The 27691-nt window shown below is 39.6% G+C and overlaps 2 protein-coding genes across 2 annotated transcripts in view; one reads left to right on the forward strand and one right to left on the reverse strand.

Moving 5' to 3' along the window:
• Positions 1-20918, forward strand: part of slc30a5 (solute carrier family 30 member 5) — a 29960-nt gene extending 9042 nt beyond the window's left edge. The window contains exons 9-16 of the mRNA XM_061980773.2: positions 2438-2726; positions 7903-8111; positions 8262-8419; positions 8487-8616; positions 13065-13329; positions 13408-13634; positions 17268-17396; positions 20680-20918. Coding sequence (XP_061836757.2) covers positions 2438-2726; positions 7903-8111; positions 8262-8419; positions 8487-8616; positions 13065-13329; positions 13408-13634; positions 17268-17396; positions 20680-20850 — 1578 coding nt within the window. The 3' untranslated portion in view covers positions 20851-20918. The remainder of the gene's footprint in view (positions 1-2437; positions 2727-7902; positions 8112-8261; positions 8420-8486; positions 8617-13064; positions 13330-13407; positions 13635-17267; positions 17397-20679) is intronic.
• A 440-nt stretch (positions 20919-21358) lies between these two features.
• LOC133619630 (MAM domain-containing protein 2-like) overlaps positions 21359-27691 on the reverse strand; it is a 47410-nt gene continuing 41077 nt past the window's right edge. Inside the window, exon 15 of the mRNA XM_061980774.2 lies at positions 21359-21614. Coding sequence (XP_061836758.2) covers positions 21568-21614 — 47 coding nt within the window. The 3' untranslated portion in view covers positions 21359-21567. The remainder of the gene's footprint in view (positions 21615-27691) is intronic.

Below are 27691 nucleotides of genomic sequence, written 5' to 3' on the forward strand. Positions count from 1 at the left end.
CGAGGCAAAAATTTCCACATCAACACCGTATGAAAAAATTAGTGATTTTTTTTAGTTGTGATTTTCTTCTCTGCGTGATAGTTTAAAAGTAGCATATATTAATGCAGTATGAAGAAGAATGTTTTAATGTAGACATGCAAGCCTTGAAAGAAAATTTTGAAAATCAAGACTACATTTCCTGCAAATAGGTGCATTTCTACCCTATATTTTAACTTTAGATTTATTCTCATATCAAACTCTTTTGGCTGTCTTTTTGACACTTACATCCGGCACCCCCCTCCACACTCTGGATTATAAATAATGTAAATAATTCAATGTGATTATCTTGTGTGATGACTGTATTATGATGATAGTATATATCTGATAGTATATATCTGTATCATGAATCAATTTAAGTGGACCCCGACTTAAACAAGTTGAAAAACTTATTCGGGTGTTACCATTTAGTGGTCAATTGTACGGAATATGTACTTCACTGTGCAACCTACTAATAAAAGTCTCAATCAATCAATCAAAACACATAGAATCATCATACTGCTGTGATTATATGCATCCAGTGTTCATTCAAGGCTAAGGCAAAATATCGAGATATATATCGTGTATCGCAATATGGCCTTAAAATATCGAAATATTTAAAAAAGGCCATATCGCCCAGCCCTAGTTCAATGATGCCATTTCTGTTTGTCATGTATAATTTTGTCTATTTTGTGTTTATCCTTGAATAAACAGGTCAGTTTCTTGTTACCAACCATTGTGTATTATTCAAACTCCCCTAATTCAGCTGGCTAGTTGTTATCAAGAGTACTAAAACCCTTTTCAACATGATTCTGACAACTAAGTAGGCTAAATAACTTTAAACTTTAATACATGCTCGGATAGGCCAGTATCGGTCAGTATCGGTATCGGATCGGAAATGCAAAAACAATATCAGTATCGGATCGGAAGTGCAAAAACCTGGATCGGGACATCCCTAGTTATTACCAATATTATGATAACAAATGGCACAATTCCAACAGGTTTTACTTCCCGTGCAAACTCTTTCGTCTCAGGCACAGACGGTGTGTTTGCAAACATGGGAAAAACTGACATCAAGTCTAAATCACACGAACATATCGTTACTGTATGAATTTATATATATATATATATAGCTTATTATTTTTGATCACTCATCTTGCCAAAATTGGTGCATTCAGCTAAATTTGTTGGTTTTCTGACATGGACTTGTTTCTTCAGTATTGTCTACACATTGAAGTCAGGACTTTGGGAAGGCCATTCTAAAACCTTAATTGTAGCCTGATTTAGCCATTTAGCCACACGTGTGTTTGGGGTCGTTGTCCTGTAGGAACACCCAACTGCGCCCAAGACCCAACCGCCGGGCTGATGATTTTAGGTTGTCCTGAAGAATTTGGAGGTAATCCTCCTTTTTTATTGTCCCATTTACTCTCTGTAAAGCACCAGTTTCATTGGCAGCAAAACAGGCCCAGAGCATAATACTACCACCACCATGCTTGACGGTAGGAGTGGTGTTCCTGGGATTAAAGGCCTCACCTTTTCTCCTCCAAACATATTGCTGGGTATTGTGGCCAAACAGCTACATTTTTGTTTCATCTGACATTACATGGACAAAGATAAGACCTTCTGGAGGAAAGTTCTGTGGTCAGATGAAACAAAAATTTAGCTGGTTAGCCACAATACCCAGCAATATGTTTGGAGGAGAAAAGGTGAGGCCTTTAGCATTTTTTAGCCCTTTTAAAGAAATATCATATATCATCAGAGCAAATTATTTGATGACGTCATGGTGACGCCGCTCATAGCCACAGGTATCTTGGCAGTCTCGGGGAAACCTTGATAATTGTTTTGGTCGTTTTTGTTATTGTTTACAAACTCAGAGAGTAAGTCTATGAATAAAGGAAGGCTTTCAGGGCAAAACCCAAATTATCTAAATGGAAGCCAGTAGTAGTTTTTATTTAGTTATTGTGGACGAGACATTTTATTCTGTTTAAAAAATGTATGTAGCATTCAATACCACAAATTTAATACATCATCTAATTTACAACAATACTAACGTGTTCTACATTTAATAATATACGCCTTTTAAAATGTGTTTTTGTGTTTACTTAGTTACTTGCTATTAAACATTTTCACTTCTATGGTCTATTTTCAAAGTATTGGATCGGGACTCTAAATCAGATTGGGATCGTAGGCCAAAAATGTTGATCGGGACATCTCTACTTTTACCTGCTTCATTTAAAGTGACATTGAAAACAGTTTCTATCTTTGTGGATCTCTCTCTCTCTCTCTCTCTCTCTCTCTCTCTCTCTCTCTCTCTCTCTCTCTCTCTCTCTCTCTCTCTCTCTCTCTCTCTCTCTCTCTCTCTCTCTCTCTCTCTCTCTCTCTCTCTCTCTCTCTCTCTCTCTCTCTCTCTCCATCTGAGCAGAGTAAAGTAGAGTCGTGGTCTTCTCTCATCCTGCCTTTCGTCATGATCATCCTCTCCGTGGTCATCCTCCAGTTTTACGTGGAGGCCATCTGCAGTGCAAAAATGGAGGTGCAGCGGTGCGCCCGATATGGCGCCATCGCTCTCTTCTCCAGCTCCCTGCTACTCGCCAACTTTTGGACCCACCCGCTGACAGACCAATTGCGCTCTATGAGCAAACCGCCCCAGGAGAGCAGCACAGAACATGTGCTCTCTGGAGGGGTGCTGGTCAGTGCCATCTTCTTCATCATGTGTAAGTAGTACACTTTATCCTGAACAAAGAAATTCTAATGAGTTCTTCTTTTCTAATTTATTTATTTCACACACAACATGTTCCCATAAAGTAGGCGTGTCTAAAGTTTACACAGTAGGCCATTTACTAAAAAAAACACCTTGTGATCTGATTGTCAGACTTGAACTAAATGTAGATATGCTAAAAGGTTAAACATATGATACACTGACTTATATAATTATGTATGATGTAATAGACAAGCGGTAGAAAATGAATGGATGGATAATATTGAATATGTATGCATTTAAAGAAGACACAGCATGTCATTCTTTATTGCTGACAAATTATTATATATTTTATTGATTAATAATTATGAATACATCAAAATAAATGTATTAAAATAATTGAATAAAACTAATATGTGAAGTGAAGTGGATTATATTTATATAGCGCTTTTCTCTAGTGACTCAAAGCGCTTTACACAGTGAAACCCAATATCTAAGTTACATTTAAACCAGTGTGGGTGGCACTGGGAGCAGGTGGGTAAAGTGTCTTGCCCAAGGACACAACGGCAGTGACTAGGATGGCGGAAGCGGGCATCGAAACTGGAACCCTCAAGTTGCTGGCACGGCCACTCTACCAACCGAGCTATACCGCCCCCAATAATAATAATAATGATTGTTTACATCTCAACTTTATCACAACATGAAACCTGATGCTTTATTTTTTTTCAACTTTTGTTGTTTTTTTAGTTATCGTAATTTCCGGGCTATATAGAGCACTGGTATTTAAATATTACTGTATAATAATAACTTTATTTTTTAAATTTATACTGGTGCGTAAGATTTTGTAAATGTTTATTTACATATCTTATTTGTTCCAAACGGTGCCTGTTATACGGCAGTAAAACGGCTGATCAAACAAAACAGAAGCCATCGTCATAGACCTGTTAGCTGAGGAAGCCAGCTTTACAATCAGCTAAACAGAGTTAATAACTCCATGGTGACGTTTTAGTAAATTTATTAAACTGAAACAATATAAAAAGAATGCTATTGTAAGTTATTAATACTAACACAGACACATTTAAACGTGTTGGCATATTCGCTAATACTAACGACTGTAGCTTGATTACCGGTACATTACGATTGCACGTGCAAAAATGCATGAAAACACTCCTACAGACATCACACATGGGACGGCTCAGTAAGTATGATGTATTTTAGTTGTATTGTAAAACTTACAAACGTTGCTTGGAGAGATGAATGAAGAATCACTTCGAGCAGAAACGCTTTAGACGACGAGTAGACCAAACGGGATAAACAGTATGTTCCGGCTCAAGGCGTGAAACGGGAAGTCATTTTTTTACCCAGTAGGAGTGAACTCGTTAAAAAAATGGCACCATAGCACATACAATAACACACCTTTTCAGTGTTTGTCGGTGTTTCATGAAAATTATTTGTTGAATACAAAACATCCTGGCTGTTAGCGAAGAAAAATACATAAATTAGCCGCACCGTTTTATAAACTGCGGGGTTAAAAGCATAGGAAAAAAGTAGCGCCTTTTAGTCCAGAAAAAACTTAAAAAGTATTTAGTTTTTATAATGTGCTGCAGATTATAAGTAAAACATTTTTTAATAGTGGTGTCCCGATTTATTATTTATACGGATACTGGTCCGATATCAACAAAAAATGTATGGTATTATATGTGCTTACATGTAAAATGTGTGAAATAATCCCTGGTACCAGCAGCGTGGTTACCTGTGCAAAGCTAGACAGCCGGTCAACATCTAAATGTCCTCCAATAAGCACACAAGGTTGGTCTTTTCTTGTATTTTAGTCAAATTATTTAAAAAAGGTAAACATGTAGGCTATAAGATAGGGGTCGGGAACCTTTTTGGCTGAGAGAGCCATGAAAGCCAAATATTTTAAAATGTATTTCCGTGAGAGCCATATAATAATTTTTAACACTGAATACAACTAAATGCGTGCATTTTTAAGTAAGACCAACATTTTAGAGTATAATAAGTCTCTTTTTCTTTTTAATAACATTATTCTGAAGGTAACCAATAATAAATAAAATACTTCTTACCATTAATGCGACTTCTGGTGCTGCATGGTTTTGCTGATGGCTTTGTAGTCTGGTTGATACATGGTTATTTTTAACACTGTGATTACCAGCAGAATTATTCATTACTTATTGTGTTAAGCAATGTCAGCTAGGATTTATCTGAGAGCCAGATGCAGTCATCAAAAGAGCCACATCTGGCTCTCGAGCCATAGGTTCCCTACCCCTGCTATAGGAGCTAGGAGCTACACAACAACTAAGCACACAATAACACACAAGCTAGACATACGTAATAAGTGTCCATAAAAGAACATTATTGCAGTGTCATACATCACATTTGTCAATATCAACAAGTCTCCGAGGCAAAAGCGTATTAGAAAGTATCCAGTAACAAATGTGTCCGCATCATTCAACTTACTACATCATGCTCTTAACTATTGTATAGGTAGGTATAGCCAAAAAAACAAATTACTCCTGCACTACTGTAAATATGTTATGCATTACATTGTAATTTAATTGTTTTCATGTTCAAAATAAACTGAACTAAACTAAATACAATTTAAAGACTGCATACGTCCATTTCAGATGGTAAATAATAAATAGGTTAACATTTTTAGTACATATCATTCTACCATTTCCTAATAGTTTGTCTCGAAATAAGCTTTTTTTAACACATAGAAACATCTTAATCTGATTGTGTTTGGCTTTTGAAAAATCAGGTTAACACACCTTGCTTATGCGATTTAGAAACTAGTTTTCTCTGGCATGTAGGCGTTAACAGTGTGCTAATCTCTGTGGAGGACCTAAAAGTCGCTCTTCGCTACATTATTTACAAGCAAAGAAGAACAAGCCGGTGGTTGAGTGAGGAGGAATTGTTCACGCCAACAAGCATACAAAGTAAATATAAAGAATCTGTAATAAGTCGATGTATGATATAAAAACATACCCGTTTAATAAGTGCCAGGATTTCTCAAAGAAGACACTTTGAATTAACATGACGCTATCACATCCTGGATGGAGGAGAGACTGGTAGAGAAAACCTCCAAATAGACGTATTTTGACACTAAAACCTGTCTGTATACACAATGAAATTGATAGTAGACAACAATAATTAAATAGCGATAGACACATTACTACAAAACAGCATTGACTTCATTCAGTCAGATCATCCACAACAACATTGTTGTTCAAATGTATTTAGTGATGTAAAAATTTAACGTCCATGTACAACAATTTAGATAACGTCATTGACATGTAAACCAGCAATTAAAAATTAACTGCGTAGTTTGTATAAATAGTAAATAGTCAAAGCAGTGAAGTGTTTGTTGCCGTAGATGTAGGTAAGGCCTTCTATGATCACTTAAAGCAGAGAGGCACACATTGTATGGCCAGCAGTTGCATTAGAGATGGAGCATGAAAACTGGGACTTCACATGTAGGTGTGAAAATAAAAGAAACAAAATTATTTCAGAAATAGTGCATGGAAACGTATTGACTGTTTTCTCTTTGACTAATTTCACTTGATCAAACCTTCTTTAACATTCTACAGTACAAAATAATGACGGTTTGTATGATTCCTGCTGATACCGTATCAGATCAATATCCATTTCGGCCAATACTAAAGGCGCCAATATCGGTATTGTATCGGAGGTCCTTTTTTTTCACCCCAAATAGTTTATACGGTGTTGCCCTAAAACCTTAAAAAACTGTAGTTTAAGTAGGGCTGGGCGATATGGTCTTTTTTAATATCTCGATATTTTTAGGCCGTATCGTGATACATGATATATATCTCGATATTTTGCGTTAGCCTTGAATGAACACTTGATACACATAATCACAGCAGTATGATGATTCTATGTGTCTACATTAAAACATTCTTGTTCATACTGCGTTAATATATGCTCATTTTAAACTTTCATGCAGAGAGGGAAATCACAACTAAGTCAATTGACCAACACTATATTTATTAAACAGTTATTAAGCAGTGGCACAAACATTCATGTAATTTCCAAAACAAAAAGTGCAAAATTGTCAGTCATTTTAAAACAAGCTGTTAGTGCACTTTTGTGCATGATGTCACTAAGATGACAAATCAAAACAACACTAAATCAAAGTGCACTTTTTGTACAGAACGCCACTACAATAGTTTAAAACAAATAAAGTGCACTTTTGTACATGATGTCATACAAGATATTTCAATAAGTGTCAAATAAAAATTAGCTGCTTAATAGGAAATCAAATAGTGTATGTCCTTCGCTATGTGGTAGGTTCCTGCGGACATTATCTCTTTTGTTGTTGACTATTTTTTTCATACGGTGTTGATCCGGAAACGTTTGCCTCGGCATTTTGATGGTGTGGGCGTGTGGCACCGAACGGAGATGTTGACATGCGGAGTAAGCACTCTACATTCTCTAGCAGGTGACTTTTCAAATGATGCTACCTATTAGCAGTAATGCTACTTTTTGTAGCAATGCTTTTTCCCCACACTTGACAAATTACGGTTGTCTGTTCGACATATTCCCACTTGAAGCCAAACCACCGCCAGACGATGGACTCCGTGCTGTTTTTCTTGGGAATTAATTCTTCCTTCATTTGTTACCAGATTTGCAGCTTCTTTCTCTCGTATTACCACTCGCACCACAGCTAACTTTAGCCATGCTGCTACCTCTCTGCTGCGCGAGGGCGTATACGTATGTGACATATGTCGTGACAGTATGTGACGTGTGTAAGAAGGTGCGTGTAATGTCCGCAGCTAAAAGCAACTGCGTGAGAACGTATACTCGAATATCACGATACAGTCATTTTCTATATCGCACAGAGACAAACCCGCGATATATCGCATATATCGATATATCGCCCAGCCCTAAGTTTAAGTAACATTTTAAATATGCTGCTGTTGTTAATAGTTAAAAAGTATGTTTGATGAGAACATGTTTTTTTAAAACATATTTTTCACTCCATTTTAAAGTGTATGATCACTAATATCCTAGTGAACCTGTATACATGTAAAATCCTGAAAACAGTGAAATTATGGACCACATTTCCTTGTTATGGTATGTTTATTATATTTATATGTGAGGTTGGTGCTCTGACAGCACTTTGAAGAATTTCTGTCTTTATTCTTCCCACGCAGCGTCCAGTATTCTGTCATCACCATCAAAAAAAGGTCACAAGGGCACCTTAGTGGGCTACTCCCCTGAAGGGACACCATTGTACAACTTCATGGGTGACGCCTTGCAGCACACATCCCAGTCGCTACCACGCTTCATTAAAGACTCCTTGAAACAGATCCTGGAGGAGTACGACTCAAGACAGATCTTCTACTTCCTGTGTCTCAACTTGGTATGTTGATGTTTGGATTCATACATGTTGTCATACGAAACATCAGGCATTACAACGTTCTGCTCTATTTATGCAGTGAATGTGTTTTTCTTTAGTTTTGAATGATTAAGTGCTGTCAGAATTGTTTACGTGAGGATCTTTGTGTTCCAGGCGTTCACCTTTGTGGAGCTCTTTTATGGCGTTTGGACAAACAGTCTTGGACTGATCTCAGATGGCTTCCACATGTTGTTTGACTGCTCCGCTTTAGTCCTCGGCCTGTTTGCCGCACTCATGACTCGCTGGAAAGCCACCAGGATATTCTCCTACGGGTAAAAATGTGGAGTTATTTTTCGAACTCGATGTACATAAATTGATAATCTGTGCTTGTTTCTCCAGGTATGGTCGTGTAGAAATCCTTTCTGGGTTCATCAATGGCCTGTTCCTGATGGTCATCGCTTTCTTTGTCTTCATGGAGTCTGTCACCCGTTTAGTGGACCCTCCTAACATAAACACAGACATGCTGACTGTGAGTCAAGTGCTTGCCCATCTTCTTGTGAAAGCTTCACAAACACGCTCGTGTTGTTCCATTGTTGCATTCATTAGATGTTTCCTCAACAATGTGCAGACACAAATCTACACTCAGTCATTTGTATTACCACTCAGCCACCTCGTATGTTTTGTGTACATGCTCAGCATTGATGCCCATTACCACAATATAAACTGTATCAAGCCTCACAAAGAAGTTGGTTCAGTAAGCAGCAGCAGTCCAACAAAAATACACAATGGAAACATCTTAGATTCTAATAGCGTGGTCTTTTATGGACGTCGTAGTCTTAACTTCCTTTTCCGCCTCATTAGAGGCGTACCAAGCCGATAATGATATCGGATATTGGTCCGATACAAGCAAGTATCAGACATACTTGCCAACTTTGAGACCTCCGATTTCGGGAGGTGGGGGGGTCGTGGTTGGGGTGGGGGCGTGGTTGGGGGCGTGGTTAAGAGGGGAGGAGTATATTTACAGCTAGAATTTACCAAGTATATATAAGAAATACTTGACTTTCAGTGAATTCTAGCTATATGTATATATATTTATTTTATTATATATATATATATATATATATATATATATATATATATATAAAGTAAAGTTAAAGTTAAAGTACCAATGATTGTCACACACACACTAGGTGTGGCGAGATTATTCTCTGCATTTGACCCATCACCCTTGATCACCCCCTGGGAGGTGAGGGGAGCAGTGGGCAGCAGCGGTGGCTGCGCCCGGGAATCATTTTGGTGATTTAACCCCCAATTCCAACCCTTGATGCTGAGTGCCAAGCAGGGAGGTAATGGGTCCCATTTTTTATAGTCTTTGGTATGACTCGGCCGGGATTTGAACTCCGAACCTACCGATCTCAGGACGGACACTCTAACCACTAGGCCACTGAGTAGGTATATATATGTATATATATATATATATATATATATATATATATAAGAGAAATACTTGAATTTCAGTGTTCATTTATTTACACATATACACACACATAACACTCATCTACTCATTGTTGAGTTAAGGGTTGAATTGTCCATCCTTGTTCTATTCTCTGTCACTATTTTTCTAACCATGCTGAACACCCTCTCTGATGATGCATTCTGCTTCGTCTCCTTGTTGTGTGCGCAGTTGTGCACTGCACTCTCTAAAAGCCATAGATGTTATTGTCACATATGCATGTACAGTAGATGGCAGTATTGTTCTGTTTAAGAGTGTCACAACATTGCTGTTTACGGCAGACGAACTGCTTTACGGTAGACGAAAACGTGACTGCTGCTGCTGTTGTTGTGTGTTGTTGCCGCGCTGGGAGGACGTTAATGAAACTGCCTAACAATAAACCCACATAAGAAACCAAGAACTCGCCCTCGATCATTCTACAGTTATAATGTGATTGGGCAGGCATGCTGTTTATATTGTGGGAAAGCGGACGTGAAAACACGTCACTCAGGTCCGCATGGAGCTGGAGGGGGCGTGGCCTCCAGCTCCGCCTGAATTTCGGGAGAAAATTTGTCCCGGGAGGTTTTCGGGAGAGGCGCTGAATTTTGGGAGTCTCCCGGAAAATCCGGGAGGGTTGGCAAGTATGGTATCAGATGATATCAGCTTGCTTGTAAAATGTGTGATAAAATCTCTGTTAGAAGCAGTCCTGCAGTGCGTTTTATTTGTGCAAAGCCAGTTAACATCTAAATGTCCTCCAACAAGCAGACATGGTTGGTCTTTTCTTGTATGTTAGTCAAGTTATTGACAAAAGTTACACATAATTAGGCTATAGGCTACTAGGACCTAGCAGTTACACAACAACATAGCACACAAGCTCGTGTCCATAATTGAACATCCCATCCATCCATCCATTTTCTACCGCTTATTCCCTTTTGGGGTCGCGGGGGGCGCTGGAGCCTATCTCAGCTACAATCGGGCGGAAGGCGGGGTACACCCTGGACAAGTCGCCACCTCATCGCAGGGCCCATAATTATACCTGCAAGACATACATTGCATTCTAAAACAGCATATTTGTCAATATAAACCAGTGTCAAATAAGTATAGTTTTATATTACTTACACTAGGGCTGGTTGATATGGACCAAAACTGATATCGTGGCATTTTTTGTCCGAATGGCGGTATATACCGGTATTAAAAAAAAAAAAAAAACCCAGATAATTTGTGTTGCAAGCAGTAATGTGTTGTTTATTTTTACAGAGTAATTAGTTAGCCGTTACTATGTCAAAGCAGTTTTCATTCATTTTGTTCAATAACGTTAGGTTTATAGCCTCACGCTTGTGCGAGGGGATAGATGGAGCTTTTATTCGCTTACTGCAGTGAAAGCCGCTGGCTGTTAAGTTTAAAACTACTTTTCAGCCACTAAGCCGCTATACTGCAGTAGCCTAGTTTGCACAGGCTATGGAGAGAGGCACTTTTAAGCCGAGGTGTCGCAATTTGACACACCTAACAGCAGACAGGAGCTATCGCAAGCTGCTGTGCTAAATAGCTTACAACTTTGTGAACAACATAAACAGATGAGATTAGTGATAAAGTCCTTACAAGGAGAGATACATTCTCAAGCAAATTTATGTTTGTTGTTCATCAGAGAAGCCCATGTAAACACGCAAGGGTCGGGGGGGGTGAGCCGAAGGGAATGCCCTGTTCTTCGCCCGTCAGGCGCAGTGAAGAGCAAACGGGCGTAATAAAGGCACATCAAAAGATATTGATTTTTCAGAACCGCCAAAGCAAAAGTACCAGAAAAAACGACTCTCATCAATTTTTTGTTTGATACCGTCACGAGTCACGCCGTTATTGATAAGATTTTGAAACGGCAATACAACGGTATGTTCAATATCGTTACATCCTGCGTAGTTTATAAATTGCTGTGACATGACCACCCTACTCACTGTACCTTGCAGCTTTAAAATAAAAACTTGAACAAATTCTTATATTTCTCTATTCACGTTAGCAGTCTAGCGCTCTATTTGCCAGCAAGCAATTAGTGCTCCAGTTGCCAGCTAGTAATGAATGCGCTAATTGACCGCTTGTGATTAGTTGCGTTTTACTATATTATTTGAATATCTTAGTATCCATCCATCCATTCATTTTCTACTACTTGTCCCTCTCGGGGTTGCGGGGGAGCTGGAGCCTAGCCCAGCTGCACTTGGGCAAAAAGCAGGGTACACTCTGACCAAGTCATTGCAGGGCAACACAGATAGACAGACAGATTCACACTCACATTCACACACTAGGGACAATTTAGCCTATCCCCAGGTGCATGTCTTTGGAGGTGGGAGGAAGTTGCAGTACCCGTTTAATTTAAAACACAATTGCAATTTTATATAGCATATATAAATAGAGGGTTTCCGCTCCATCTTTTCATCGGTTTGGGGGTTTTTGGCCTGGAAAACATTGATTCCTGAACTAGAGGCAAATTCACAAAATTAATTAATGACATTTAGTCAAAAGTAGCAGTAATAGTAACAGCAATTCTAGCCCTGTATTTACTTTATCCGTTCGTTATCACTAAGCAGTGCGATTTTAATTATATTCAGGCCTATTTTTATAGCGCCAAATTACATAAGAAGTTGTAGCCACTTTAAATATGGATCATACTTTAAAGACAACCAATTGATCACCACATGAGTAAGCACTTGGTGACGGAGGCAAGGAAAAACTCCCCTTAAGGAAAATAATCAGACAGAACTTAGCTAGGGACTTTGGAGTCTCGACCAGTTGTGTTGAGATAGAGAGACAAAGTAGTGGATGGATAGAGTAAAGACAGATAGAGACAGGAAATAAGACAAGAGACAATTGTCACAACAACAGTTGTACAAACCACATTAATAGTCACATAATGACTGCAACGACAGTAATGGTCCTCTCCAGCCTTGCCGTCATCGGCCTCACTACAAACAATAACCAGCAGAAATTGTGAAAGTGCAATAGTGCTGGCCAAACCTCCGGAAGCAAGGGGTAGCAACCACGGGGATAGAGGGAAATAAAGACAATGAGAGAGGTTCGTAACATACTACATGGATAGACGGATAACTACAGTCTACTTACTCTCCAAACAGTGACTTTCTGTTCACTTTCATGTACACTTCAAAATAAAAGCATGGCAATAATAACTTGGATTCTACCAAAGTTCGTAAGAAATGTGTGCGATTAGTTTTAATTGGAGTCAAAATTACTGTACCAGCTCTGCTAAATACTTAACCCAAAATAAAACAATGCACAACTTGAGAAGAACAATGTGCTGTAGCTTAACACATATTTGATTATCATTTATTAAATTAGTTGCATTTAGGTTGACATAGACAATCAGTCTAAGAGGCTTAGACGTAAACACCTTCTATATTGTAAACAGTCTGACCTCTGCTTGGTGTTATTTATTTATTTAATTAATTTGTTTATTATATTTTTTTGCTTGGTGTTTCTTATAGCCCGTGTCTGTTGGCGGCTTGTTGGTCAACCTTGTGGGAATCTGCGCCTTCAGCCACGCTCACTCCCACGGTGGAAAAAGTTGCTCCACGCACGACCACGGACATTCACACCATGGACACTCCCATGGTGAGCACGGCCACGGCCACGCTCATGGAGGCCACGCTCATGGAGGCCACGCTCATGGAGGACACGGACATGGCGGACACGGACATGGCGGACATGGACCTTCCCACAGTTCAGGGGGCATGAATGCCAACATGAGAGGTGGTGGAACTGTGTATATAAAATAACATTTGAGTATCCAGAAGCTAAATGTAATTATTGTTCCTGTCGTCTTCTCAGGCGTCTACCTTCATGTCCTGGCTGACACGTTGGGCAGCGTTGGAGTCATTATCTCCACCATCCTCATTCGTCAGTTTGGCTGGTTGATCGCTGACCCCATCTGCTCCCTCTTCATCGCCACACTCATCTTCCTCAGTGTGATCCCTCTGCTCAAAGACGCTTGTGAGGTTCTACTGCTGAGAACTCCTCCTGAGAATGAGAAGGACCTGAACAATGCTCTAGAGAAGGTGAGAACTAGAGTGAGTGTTTAGAACTGTGACTAGAGTATACTAGACTCCTTCAGCCCATTAGAAGTTGTGACTCGTGTACACTGGACTCCATTAGAAGTTGTGACTACAGAGTAGAGATGTAGGCCGATATTATCGGCCGATAAATAAATGTAATATCGGAAATTATCGGTATCAGTTTCAAAAAGTAAAATTAATGACTTTTTAAAACGCCGCTGTACGGAGCGGTACATATCCGGTAAAACACGGACGTAGGGGAGGTACAGAGCAGATGCGTCTCCCAGTCAGCAGCCCCTCCCCTCTCCCACACGCAACTCAGAAGTTGACGACTGCAGCATGAGAGGTTTACTGGCGACGCTTGATGACCTCATCAAACCGCCGCGAGCGGAGCATAACAACAACAAGAGTGTGTTGTTGCCGGTGCTGTAGCCATGGCTAACAAGTGAGCTCGCTCGGTGACTAACGACACCATGTCCATGGTTTGGGATTATTTTAAAGTGTGTCTGACGGATACAAAACTGGCAATTTGCAATGACTGCAAAAAGTTGGTTATGCGAGCAATTTGATCTCCCACCTCTTCAAGAATCATAAGGAGATACACAATGAATACAAGCGGAAGATGGATGAAGAGCAAACACCGAAAAAAAGTAGTACCACACAGTTGTCGCTTAAAGACTCCGCCGAGAAAAAACAAAAATACAACAAAAACCACCACAGGGCGAAAGCTCACGTTGTGGTCAGGGACAACGCACGCAGTATGGCAAAAGCTACGGTGGAGTTTGGTGTGGGTAGTCTGCCCTGCATGGCGCACACTTTGCAGCTTGCAGTGAACGGAGGTGCCCTGTTTCAATGCAGCATTTCAGAAGCTCTGACTGACTGGTAGGCCACTTCAAGCACTCACCACTAGCTTGCAGCACATTTGTGTTACTCATACAGATACGTTAGAGCAGGGTTGATTGAGCCCGGTTTATAATTTCCTGTTATACAGTATGCCAGGCAGTCTTGCACTAAAGGAGGACTATGTTATTGTGTACTTTATTACTCTAGTACAGTGTTTTTCAACCTTTTTTGAGCCAAGGCACATTTTTTGCGTTGAAAAAACACAGAGGCACACCACCAGCAGAAATCATTAAAAAGCTAAACTCAGTTGACAGTAAAAAGTTGTTGTCGCAATTGTTGGATATGACTTTAAAGCATAACCAAGCATGCACCACTATAGCTCTTGTCTCAAAGTAGGTGTACTGTCACCACCTGTCACATCACACCCTGACTTATTTGGACTTTTTTGCTGTTTTCCTGTGTGTAGTGTTTTACTTCTTGTCTTGCGCTCCTATTTTGGTGGCTTTTTCTCTTTTTTTGGTATTTTCCTGTAGCAGTTTCATGTCTTCCTTTGAGCGATATTTCCCGTATCTACTTTGTTTTAGCAATCAAGAATATTTCAGTTGTTTTTATCCTTCTTTGTGGGGACATTGTTGATTGTCATGTCATGTTCATGTACATTGTCTTTGCTCCACAGTAAGTCTTTGCTGTCGTCCAGCATTCTGTTTTTGTTTACTTTGTAGCAAGTTCAGTTTTAGTTTCGTTCTGCATAGCCTTCCCTAAGCTTCAATGCCTTTTCTTAGGGGCACTTACCTTTTGTTTATTTTTTGTTTAAGCATTAAATACCTTTTTACCTGCACGCTGCCTCCCGCTGTTTCCGACATCTACAAAACAATTAGCTACCGGCTGCCACCTACTGTTTTGGAAGAGTATTACACGGTTACTCTGCCGAGCTCTAGACAGCACCGACACTCAACAACACCATATCATTTGCAGACTATAATTACTGGTTTGCAAAAAGTATTTTTTACCCCAAATAGGTGAAATTAGATAATCTCCCACGGCACACCAGACTGTATCTCACGGCACACTAGTGTGTAGCTGTTGTTTTGAGGCATGTTTAAAAAAAAAATAATAATAATGCATTTTGTGAAAGTGAAAGTATACTATTTCCCATAGTTGTAGTGGGTATCACGATTATCTCAGGGACAGCATGTCCCAAATTCCAAGCTGCTGTTTTAAGGCATGTTAAAAAAAATAATGCACTTTGTGACTTCAATAATAAATATGGCAGTGCCATGTTGGCACTTTTTTCCATAACTTGAGTTGAAGTTGTTCTCTTATTTTGGAAAACCTTGTTACATTGTTTAATGCATCTAGCGGGGCATCACAACAAAATTAGGCATAATAATGTGTTAATTCCACGACCGTATATATCGGTATCGGTTGATATCGGAATCGGTAATTAAGAGTTGGACAATATCGGATATCTGCAAAAAAGCCATTATCAGACATCTCTACTGGACTCCATTAGAAATTGTGACTAGCGAATATACTAGACTCCATTAGAAGTTGTGACTAGCGAATATACTAGACTCCATTAGAAGTTGTGACTAGAGAGTATACTAGACTCAATTAGATGTTGCGACTAGAGCAGGGGTGCCCAAACTTTTTTTCTCCAAGGGCCAAAGTGAAAATGTGCCAATAGCACAACAATTTTAAGTATCCATCTATCCATCCATCCAGCTTCTAGACTTTTGATCGCATGTATTTAATATTTAGAATGCATAAAAAAAGAAAAACGTGTGTTCTTGCCTATCATTGTGAATGATAGGCAAAATTCCAAAAAAAGGGCAGTTCCCTTTTAACGTTTAACCTTACCACTAAACTTGCTGAACTTCATATAAAGTCTGCCGTTCTTAAATTCAATGTTTTCTTTTTTCTAGTATTGATAAATCGCCTTTTAAATCGATCAATACCTATCTAACGGAAGACCAACTTGCCGAGCACAGATCTACAAACCCCGTTTCTATATGAGTTGGGAAATTGTGTTAGATGTAAATATAAACGGAATACAATGATTTGCAAATCATTTTCAACCCATATTCAATTGAATGTGCTACAAAGACAACATATTTGATGTTCAAACTCATAAACTTTATTTTTTTTTTGCAAATAATAATTAACTTAGAATTTCATGGCTGCAACACGTGCCAAAGTAGTTGGGAAAGGGCATGTTCACCACTGTGTTACATCACCTTTTCTTTTCGCAACACTCAATAAACGATTGGGAACTGAGGAAACTAAATTTTGAAGCTTTGAAAGTGGAATTCTTTCCCATTCTTGTTTTATGTAGAGCTTCAGTCGTTCAACAGTCCGGGGTCTCCGCTGTCGTATTTTACGCTTCATAATGCGCCACACATTTTTGATGGGAGACAGGTCTGGACTGCAGGCGGGCCAGGAAAGTACCCGCACTCTTTTTTTACGAAGCCACGCTGAACACGTGCTGAATGTGGCTTGGCATTGTCTTGCTGAAATAAGCAGGGGCGTTCATGAAAAAGATGGCGCTTAGATGGCAGCATATGTTGTTCCAAAACCTGTATGTACCTTTCAGCATTAATGGTGCCTTCACAGATGTGTAAGTCACCCATGCCTTGGGCACTAATGCACCCCCATACCATCACAGATGCTGGCTTTTGAACTTTGCGTCGATAACAGTCTGGATGCTTCGCGGCACACCTACTCGACTCCGTTAGAACTTGTGACTAGGGTATACGAGACTCCTTCAGCTCATTCACTCTGTTGCTTTTCCAGATTGAGAAGATTGAAGGTGTTTTGTCCTATCGAGACCCTCATTTCTGGAGACATTCAGCCAGCGTGGTGGCAGGAACGATCCACCTGCAGGTCATGTCAGATGTGGTGGAGCAGCGCATCATTCAGCAGGTGAATACCTTCTCACATGCTGTATACAATTCATGGAAGAAATAAATACATTTTATTCATCATTCAAAGCAGCAATACAATAAGAACTAATTGTTCAATTTAGTAAAACTACAATGTTTTATTGTTTGTTGCTTTTATCGATACACTTTGGCAAACTTCATTTTACACTTTTATGTGCGACTGAAGAGTTAACGCACCTTCAAATCTTAGTCATACGTCATTAAAAAGAAGAGGAGCCGTTTTTTATGTTACACATAAAGTACCCGTAGAGTGGAAAAACAAGTTGACTTTATATGCTTCTCGTATTTTTTGGACTATAAGTCGCAGTTTTTTTCGTAGTTTGGTCGGGGGTGCGACTTATACTCAGGAGCGACTTATGTGTGAAATTATTAACACATTACCGTAAAATATCAAATAATATTATTTAGCTCATTCACGTAAGAGACTAGACGTATAAGATTCCATCGGATTTAGCGATTAGGAGTTTGATTGATTGAAACTTTTATTAGTAGGTTGCACAGTGAAGTACATATTCCGTACAATTGACCACTAAATGGTAACACCCCAATAAGTTTTTCAACTTGTTTAAGTCGGGGTCCACTTAAATTGATTCATGATACAGATATATACTATCAGATATATACCGTATTTTTTGGGGTATAAGTCGCACCGGAGTATAAGTCGCACCTGCTGAAAATGCATAATAAAGAAGGAAAAAAACATATAAGTCCATACTTGCCAACCCTCCCGGATTTTCCGGGAGACTCCCGAAATTCAGCACATCTCCCGAAAACCTCCCGGAAGAAATTTTCTCCCGGAATTCAGCCGGAGCTGGAGGCCACGACCCCTGCAGCTCCTTGCGGACCTGAGTCCAGTGTGTGCACACAAGGAGACGAAGCAGAAGAACGAGACCGTAGTCAAAGAGCGCAGGGGAGACACTTCTCCAGGGCTGATGTATGCTCGGGGCAACACCCTTCACCTTACCCAGCAGTGGGTCTCCACAGCGGACGACTTTAGGGTGAATGATGAGTCCAGCGATTAGTTGCAAATCTTGCTTTATTGATTGCTTGCACACAGCCAATCCAACACAAAACCAACTAGTCCCTCCCCGCATTTACGCTACCTCTCTTCTCTCGCCCACACACTCACTGACGTCACTCACCTCACATGCTGTCACCTATTAAAGGGCCACACACACACATACTCTACTCTCATAACACACAGTACAGTTAGTAGAACAACTGTGTTTTCATTACTGTGTATTTGATAGGTGCCATTGCCCCGGAATTGTATTGCATTGTACTTTCAAGTACAACAATGAGTAAATGAGTGTTATGTGTGTGTATATGTGTAAATAAATGAACACTGCAATTCAAGTATTTATTTTATTTATATATATATAATAAAATAAATACCGTAAATATATATATAGCTAGAATTCACTGAAAGTCAAGTATTTCATACATATATATATATATATATATATATATATATATATATATATGTATATATATATATATATATATATATATTTATATATATATATATATATATATATATATATATATATATATATATATTTATGTATATATATATATTTATGTATATATATATGAAATACTCGAGTTGGTGAATTCTAGCTGTAAATATACTCCTCCCCTCTTAACCACGCCTCCAACCACACACCCCACCTCCCGAAATCGGAGGTCTCAAGGTTGGCAAGTATGTATAAGTCGCACTGGAGCCCGGCCAAACTATGAAAAAAATTGCGACTTAATAGTCCGAAAAATACGGTACTATCATCATAATACAGTCATCACACAAGATAATCACATTGAATTATTTACAATCCGGGGTGTGAAGGGGGTGGTTAGGTTTGGTTGTTATCATCAGTCATCAACAATTGAGAACAGAGAAATGGATATTGGAACAGTGTAGGTCTGACTTGGTAGGATATGGACAGCAAGTAGTGGGGGGGAAGAGAGAGAGAGAGATATCAGAAGGCAAAAGAAAAATATCTGCATTTGATTGTTTACATTTGATTATTAACAATCCGGGGAGGGTGTTAATTTAGGGTTGTAGCTGCCTGGAGGTGTACTTTTATTGCGGTTTTGAAGGAGGATAGAGATGCATTTTCTTTTATACCTGTTGGGAGCGCATTCCACATTGATGTGGCATAGAAAGACAATGAGTTAAGACCCTTGTTAGTTCGGAATCTGGGTTTAACGTGGTTATGGCGGTCATTTACGTTAAGGAAGTAGTTTGACATGTACTTCGGTATCAGGGAGGTGTAGCGGATTTTATAGACTAGGCTCAGTGCAAGTTGTTTTACTCTGTCCTCCGAGTGACAGATTGTTTGCTAAACGTATAGCATGTTCTATATGTTATAGTTATTTGAATGACTCTTACCATAATATGTTACGTTAACATACCAGGCACGTTCTCAGTTGGTTATTTATGCCTCATATAACGTACACTTATTCAGCCTGTTGTTCACTATTCTTTATTTATTTTAAATTGCCTTTCAAATGTCTATTCTTGGTGTTGGGTTTTATCAAATACATTTCCCCAAAAAATGCGACTTATACTCCAGTGCGACTTATATATGTTTTTTTCCTTCTTTATTATGCATTTTCGGCCGGTGCGACTTATACTCCGGAGCGACTTATACTCCGAAAAAATACGGTAATTGTGTTTCGTTGTATCCATCAAACCATATCCAATTGTATTTACAATCCACAAAGTATGTGAACATAATTCAGTCGGCCATTTAGAATATTCCGCTCCAAATACCTTGGTCTCTCTTTTCAAGTGTTCAATAAACTACAAATGTTTCCTGGGTGCCAAAGATCGGAGGTCAGTGTGACTTTCCTTGGTTTCATGAAACACTGGATCAGTGCAGGTGAGTTCATGCAAGTGTGTCCAACCCATGGACGTAAAAAAGACGTGATTGCCTTTCATGCTGCGTTTTGTTTGGTTTTTCAAAGTTTGAAAGCTCACTTTGCTGGTCTTGGGGGATCTTATCTCTGCTATTTGATTGGTTGATGTGATCTTGATAACTTCATCAAGCTTTGAACGTCACCTATTCTTGGGGTGGTTAGCACCTTCGAATCTGAGACCAGAATTCTTGGAAATGATGGTTGTTCCCTCTGAGAGGTGCAGATTCTACCTCACTTGGGTTGTTCATGATGTCATGCTGAATTGTGGCAAAAAGTGAGCTGAACTTGAAGGCAAACCTCTCAATTTATCCATATATTGACTTTCATTCCTATTCCTCTTGCAGGTGACGGCCATTCTGAAAGATGCCGGGGTTAATAACTTGTCGGTGCAGTTGGAGAAGGAAGCATACTTCCAGCACATGTCTGGGCTGAGCACCGGATTCCAGGACGTTCTAGCTCTGACGCAGCAGATGGAGTCTATGAAATATTTAAACGATGGAACGTGTATCATGTGACCTCTGTCCGCGCGACCAATTGAAATGTTTTTCCAAAGAAATGTATTTGAATAAATCTGTTTATATTCCTTCTTATCTGTTTTCTGTAATATGTGTGTAGGTTTTTTTTCCACATTTTTAATACTTTTAATATTTTCAGTGATCCTACTACGACTTACAATGATACAACTACGCGGACTTCCCGGACCACATCGCATCTCGACCCAGCTTCACAAGCTCACGGGCGGAAAGAGACACACTCCTGAGCGGTAAGGAAAAAGGCGGTGGGATTGCGATCTTGGTGAACGAGAGGTAGTGTAATCCTGGACATATTACTGTAAAGGAGTGTGTTTGTATGCCGGACATCGAACTTCTGGCTGTTGGAATTCGACCATAGGCAACAGACCAAACACCCCGATTGCCTCGTTTTAATTTCGGGTGACTTTAATCATGCTACTTTTTTTGGAACAATTTCCATTGTGGACCATTAAAGTTTGTCTAAATCTATAAAACAGTGAAAACACACCAGTGTGAAAACAGTAGCTTTAATGAAGCATTAATCTAATGCACATACTTGTGAGGATAAACAGAGTTTTTGTTTTAGCACAGAGAAAAGTACAAAGGTGCTTTATAAAAAAAGACATGAAACTGATCATGTGGTCGAGTGGGCAGTCAAAATGTCTTTGGAGTCCAAAAGAAAAAGAAAAAAAAAGAGTTCAAGCTTAATTATGTTTTCTTCTACTCGATCTCGTTGAACGTTCCCACGGGAGCTTTCGTCTCTGCAGCTGTGATGGAAACAAAACATCAGACGCTGCAGCACATTTGACTTCCTGAACACTTTTTTTTTTTTAGCTCCCTAAGATTCTTACACCATGTTAGCAAATACTACACATGACTACAATTGTTACACACTTACCTCAGCCTACAAATGATAGAACCTAGACAAGGGATGTTGATATTGGCTATCAGTACAATATCAGCAAAAAAAAAAAGTATCGGATGATATCGGCTGCATCTAACGTCTCAGATACAAGCTGTCCTGCAGTGTTTTTTACTTGCGCAAAGCTGGACTGCCCGTTAACATCTAAGGCAGGCCTGGACAATTATTTTAACTTGAGGGGCCAAATTTTGATTAAAAAATGTGTCTGGGGGCTAGTATATCTATTTTTAGGAACACTAATACAAAACATCATAGTAAAGTCTGAATGAATGCTAAAAAGGTTATGACAGACCGCCTTAAAAACGGAATGGAATTTTACATTTTTTACTGAATGAGACACCCAGAATGTACATGAAAATAAAGAATGTGGGATTTACAATATTAACTGAACGATAAAACACTGAATATTGACAACATATGAAGGTCACTCCCCCTCTCGATCAACATATTTTACAATCAAGCTGAACGCAACAAAAATGTAACAAACACAGCGAAATATGAACGTGAAGGGTAAAAAAAACTACCTACAATCTGATATAGCTGATACATCACTAAGCTTTAGAACTTTGTTGTAAAAATCTCCTTCCGCGTTTGTCCCCGCATTTCAGGCTGAAACTCTGTGGAAACGCTCTCCACCCACACTGCTTGGTGCCTCGCATGAGCTGCTGTGACTTAGATTACCATAGTAACTAGTATATCATTCAAAAGTGCAGATTCCAACCATTGAAATACTTTGTATAGTTCAAGATTTACGGTCATTTGAAAACATCACTGCACATCATAATGGCGGCTACAGTTTCCATCTTAAAGATGTAAAAAAAAATGATTAGGGAATGATTGAAAAGCTTAACGGGCCGCATGCGGTCCCCGAGCCTTAATTTGCCCAGGTTTGATCTAAGGCTACGTTTAAACTGCAGGGTCGGAAGTCCAATTCAGATTTTTTTGTCAAATCCGATCTTTTTTAGTGGCTGTTCACATTGCAAAAAAAAAAAAAGTGATTTCTAATGTGAATGCAATCTGACCCACATGCGGACGTGACGTCGCACGCACTGCAGTGTTTACGGAAGTAAACATGGCTTCAACTTTAGTCGAACATTAGGGGAACATTATCACAATTTCAGAATTGTTAAAACCATTAAAAATCAGTTCCCAGTGGCTTATTATATTTTTCGAAGTTTTTTTCAAACTTTTACCCATCACGCAATATCCCTAAAAAAAAGCTTCAAAGTGCCTGATTTTAACCATCGTTATATACACCCGTCCATTTTCCTGTGACGTCACATAGTGATGCCAACACAAACAAACATGGCGGAAAGAACAGCAAGCTATAGCGACATTAGCTCGGATTCAGACTCGGATTTCAGCGGCTTAAGCGATTCAACAGATTGCGCATGTATTGAAACGGATGGTTGTAGTGTGGAGGCAGGTAGCGAAAACGAAATTGAAGAAGAAACTGAAGCTATTGAGCCATATCGGTTTGAACCGTATGCAAGCGAAACCGACGAAAACGACACGACAGCCAGCGACACGGGAGAAAGCGAGGACGAATTCGGCGATCGCCTTCCAACCAACGATTGGTATGTGTTTGTTTGGCATTAAAGGAAACCAACAACTATGAACTAGGTTTACAGCATATGAAATACATTTGGCAACAACATGCACTTTGAGAGTGCAGACAGCCCAATTTTCATCAATTAATATATTCTGTAGACATACCCTCATCCACGCTCTTTTCCTGAAAGCTGATCTGTCCAGTTTTGGAGTTGATGTGAGCCAAGACATCCAGGGGGTTTAGCTCGCTCGTCTGCGGGAACAAACTGCCGCCATTGCTTGCCGTGCTACTGAGGTCCTTTGTCCCTGAATTGCTCACACACTCCGGCAGATTCAATGGGGGTCTGGCGGCAGATTTCTTTGACTTTATCGTTGGAAATGCATCTGCTTTGAGTGTCACAGGATATCCACACATTCTTGCCATCTCTGTCGTAGCATAGCTTTCGTCGGTAAAGTGTGCGGAACAAACGTCCAATTTCTTGCCACTTTCGCATCTTTGGGCCACTGGTGCAACTTGAATCCGTCCCTGTTCGTGTTGTTACACCCTCCGACAACACACCGACGAGGCATGATGTCTCCAAGGTACGGAAAACAGTCGAAAAAACGGAAAATAAGAGAGCTGATTTGACTCGGTGTTTGAAAAAATGGCGGATTGCTTCCCGATGTGACGCCACGTTGTGACGTCATCGCTCCGAGAGCGAATAATAGAAAGGCGATTAATTCGCCAAAATTCACCCATTTAGAGTTCGGAAATCGGTTAAAAAAATATATGGTCTTTTTTCTGCAACATCAAGGTATATATTGACGCTTACATAGGTCTGGTGATAATGTTCCCCTCTAAGTATTGCCGCATTTGTGGCAATTTCAAGAATTTTGTGCAATCAAAGTCAACATTTTCTGAACCAAATGATTGCGCATAAAAGATTAGGAAGAAAGAGGACAAGTATTTGGGCTCTGGCAGTTTTTGAAGAGCGTGTCAATGGGCGAGCAGTCAGAGACAGGAGTGGTGGAACTTTCACTTGGGTTCCTGAAACATTTTATTTTCACCTGTTTTCTGCTACGTTGTCAACTATTTATTTTGTTACCGTCTATTTTGGGGGAATAATTATGGCACTTATTGCTTTTTGATGACGTTCCGGTCGGACGAATGCGACCTAAGCGCGGGAGCTTTCACATTGAGGACGCACCGCATATATCCAATCCACTTTATTTATATAGCACATTTAAACAACAAAAATGTTTCCAAAGTGCTGCACAACAATATTAAAAACAATAATCAAATATCCTCAGCTCCACCAATGACTGAATAAAAACAAAAAATAAATAAATATAGAACCAATATAAAAATAAATATGATTAAAAACGATTTTAAAGGGAAAAACAATTAAAACAGTAAATAGAAATCAAAATGTATAAAAAAAACAAAAACAGGACAAAGGACCACACAACTCACGTAGTGTTAAAAGCCAAAGAATAAAAGTGGGTCTTAAGACGAGACTTAAAACGCTCCACTGTGGGAGCAGTTTGAACATGGAGGGGCAGAGTGTTCCAGAGCTTAGGGCCGACCACAGAGAAGGCCCTGTCTCCCCTGGATTTAAGTCTGGTCTTGGGCACCATGAGCTGGAGCTGGCTCTCGGACCTCAGGAGTGTAAATTTGGATGAGGTCCGAGATATACTGAGGAGCCAGTCCATGTAAAGCTTTAAAAACAAACAGCAAGGTTTTAAAATCTATTATAAAATGAACAGGGAGCCAGTGCAAACTCTGAAGAATTAGGGGTTATATGCTCGCGTTTCCTGGCCCCCTGTTAATATATCAGCTTTATTTCCACATACTGAAAGAGGCCTGGGTCGAATATGAACAATTGGTAATTGCACTGTTCACACTGGCGTGAAAATACCCGATACAGGTCGCATGTGGGCAAAAAAGTCGGAATTGACCTGCATTGTGAACAAGGCCAAAATGTCCTCTAATAAGCACACAAGGTTGGTCTTGTATTTTAGTCCGAAGGTAACCATGCCAGGAGATAGCAGCTACACAACAGCTAAGCACACAAGCTAGACATATGCAAAAAGCGTCCTAAATTAAGCAATATTGCAGTCTAAAACATCGCTTTTGTCAAATAATTATAGTTGCATATTACACATAGGCAGGATCATATCTACGTGTCCGCATCATTCAATTTACTGCGTCATGAGCTGAGTTAAATGAATGATTGTGACCACTAGGTGTCGCCAAAAGCAAATTAACACTCCAATGTCATAAAGTTAGTGTTTTTCCTGTTTGACTAATATCCATACTTGCCAACCTTGAGACCTCCGATTTTGGGAGGTGGGGCGGGGGGCGTGGTTGGGGGTGTGGTTAAGATATATATATATATATAAGAAATACTTGACTTTCAGTGAATTCTAGCTTTATATTTATATATATATATATATATATATATGTATGTGTGGGAAAAAATCACAAGACTATTTCATCTCTACAGGCCTGTTTCATGAGGGGGGGTACCCTCAATCGTCAGGAGATTATATATATATATATATATATATATATATATATATAAATAAATATATATATATATATATATATATAAATAAATAAATAAAAATAAATACTTGAATTTCAGTGTTCATTTATTTACACATATACACACACATAACACTCATCTACTCATTGTTGAGTTAAGGGTTGAATTGTCCATCCTTGTTTTATTTTCTGTCACTATTTCAGAACACACACAATATACAAATATACATTATAAAATCAATAAGAAAACGGGAGCTCTAATTTGGGAGTCTGAATTAGGATCAGAAGTTCCTATATAAACATTGCGTACTCACGTCGCCTTTTTGTATTGATTACTGCAGCTGTGCACTGGATTCATTCACAAATACAAACTACAACTCACAAACACTTTAGAGTTAGGCTCCACCATCAGAATGTGTACTTAAACTTATAAAGATCACATGGATGTTATTCAGTGAGTTGATTCACCAAAACTAACCTGTTATACAGGAGGAAAAAGCACACAGGACGTTTCAATTGTTCACAGACTGGTCGCGCTCATCAGAATGACAAGATACTTCCGGTCTGCAGGTGATAGCATTCAATTGGGAAGAAACGTCCTACTGCCCCCTACTGACCAATGTGAATACTGATAAATGTGTAATGACAGCTCCAAAAACGAATTCAAACCACAAAATAAAATAAATAAATCAACACAAAAATGTGACACATTATGGGTGGGTCACATATGCATGTACAGTAGATGGCAGTATTGTCCTGTTTAAAAGTGTCACAACATTGCTGTTTACGGCAGACAAACTGCTTTTGTTGTGTGTTGTCAACACGTCACTCAGGTCCGCATGGAGCTGGAGGGGGCGTGGCCTCCAGCTCCGCCGGAATTTCGGGAGTTTTTCGGGAGAAAATTTGTCCCGGGAGGTTTTCGGGAGAGGCGCTGAATTTCGGGAGTCTCCCGGAAAATCCGGGAGGGTTGGCAAGTATGCTAATATCACACAACAGAACATAAAGTATGCACTATGATTTTTGCGGACATCGTATCGGATTAATATAGATATCAGCCAACACATGTGTCTCCAATATCGGTATCGTATCGTAACTGAAATTATCGTATCAGGACACCTCTATCCACAACTCCACACCATCATATCTTTCCGACCTGCACTCTGTTGTCTCCTCTCCCGTTCTCTAAGATTCTCAATGTCCGTCCATCCTACTTTCCCCTGATCGCGTCTGTCCACCATGTGGTTCAGAGCCCAGCCCCTCATATTTGGAACCGAGGACATAATTTGGGGAGACTAAGTACAAGTAAGTGCACAACCTGTTCGGAACTTACCACCTCCTGATATTTGCAACATGGCCTCATGTTCCCTCTTCAAATCAATTAACCCTTTTGTAATGTTCATATTGTTGTTACTCAGCCAGCGTTTGTGGGTCTGATGGACCCGTTGCATTTTGTGGCTTTTAATGCCTCACAATCAAACACTTTTATGTCAAAATACTGAACAGATGTTTATTGGGATAAGGTAAACATCTGTTCAGTATTTTATCATAAAAGTGTTTGATTGTGAGGCATTAAAAGCCACAAAATGCTACGGGTCCATCAGACCCACAAACGCTGGCTGAGTAACAACAATATGAACGCTGCACGGAAACATTTTCTGCCAGTTTCTGCATACCACAGGGATTCTTCTTTTGTGTTTCTGCACTTGTGGTTCCCACACAAGGTTGCAACATTGTTTGTCAACACTGTCTGCTCTCATTTTCTCGCACATTTGACCCTCTGATGTTCTGTGTACCTACACTCTGTCCTCCTGTCTAGGCCTGCTGTGTGTGTGTGTGTGTGTGTG

The sequence above is a fragment of the Nerophis lumbriciformis genome, linkage group LG20 (genome assembly GCF_033978685.3).
Source record: "Nerophis lumbriciformis linkage group LG20, RoL_Nlum_v2.1, whole genome shotgun sequence".
Taxonomy (NCBI): Eukaryota; Metazoa; Chordata; class Actinopteri; order Syngnathiformes; family Syngnathidae; genus Nerophis; species Nerophis lumbriciformis.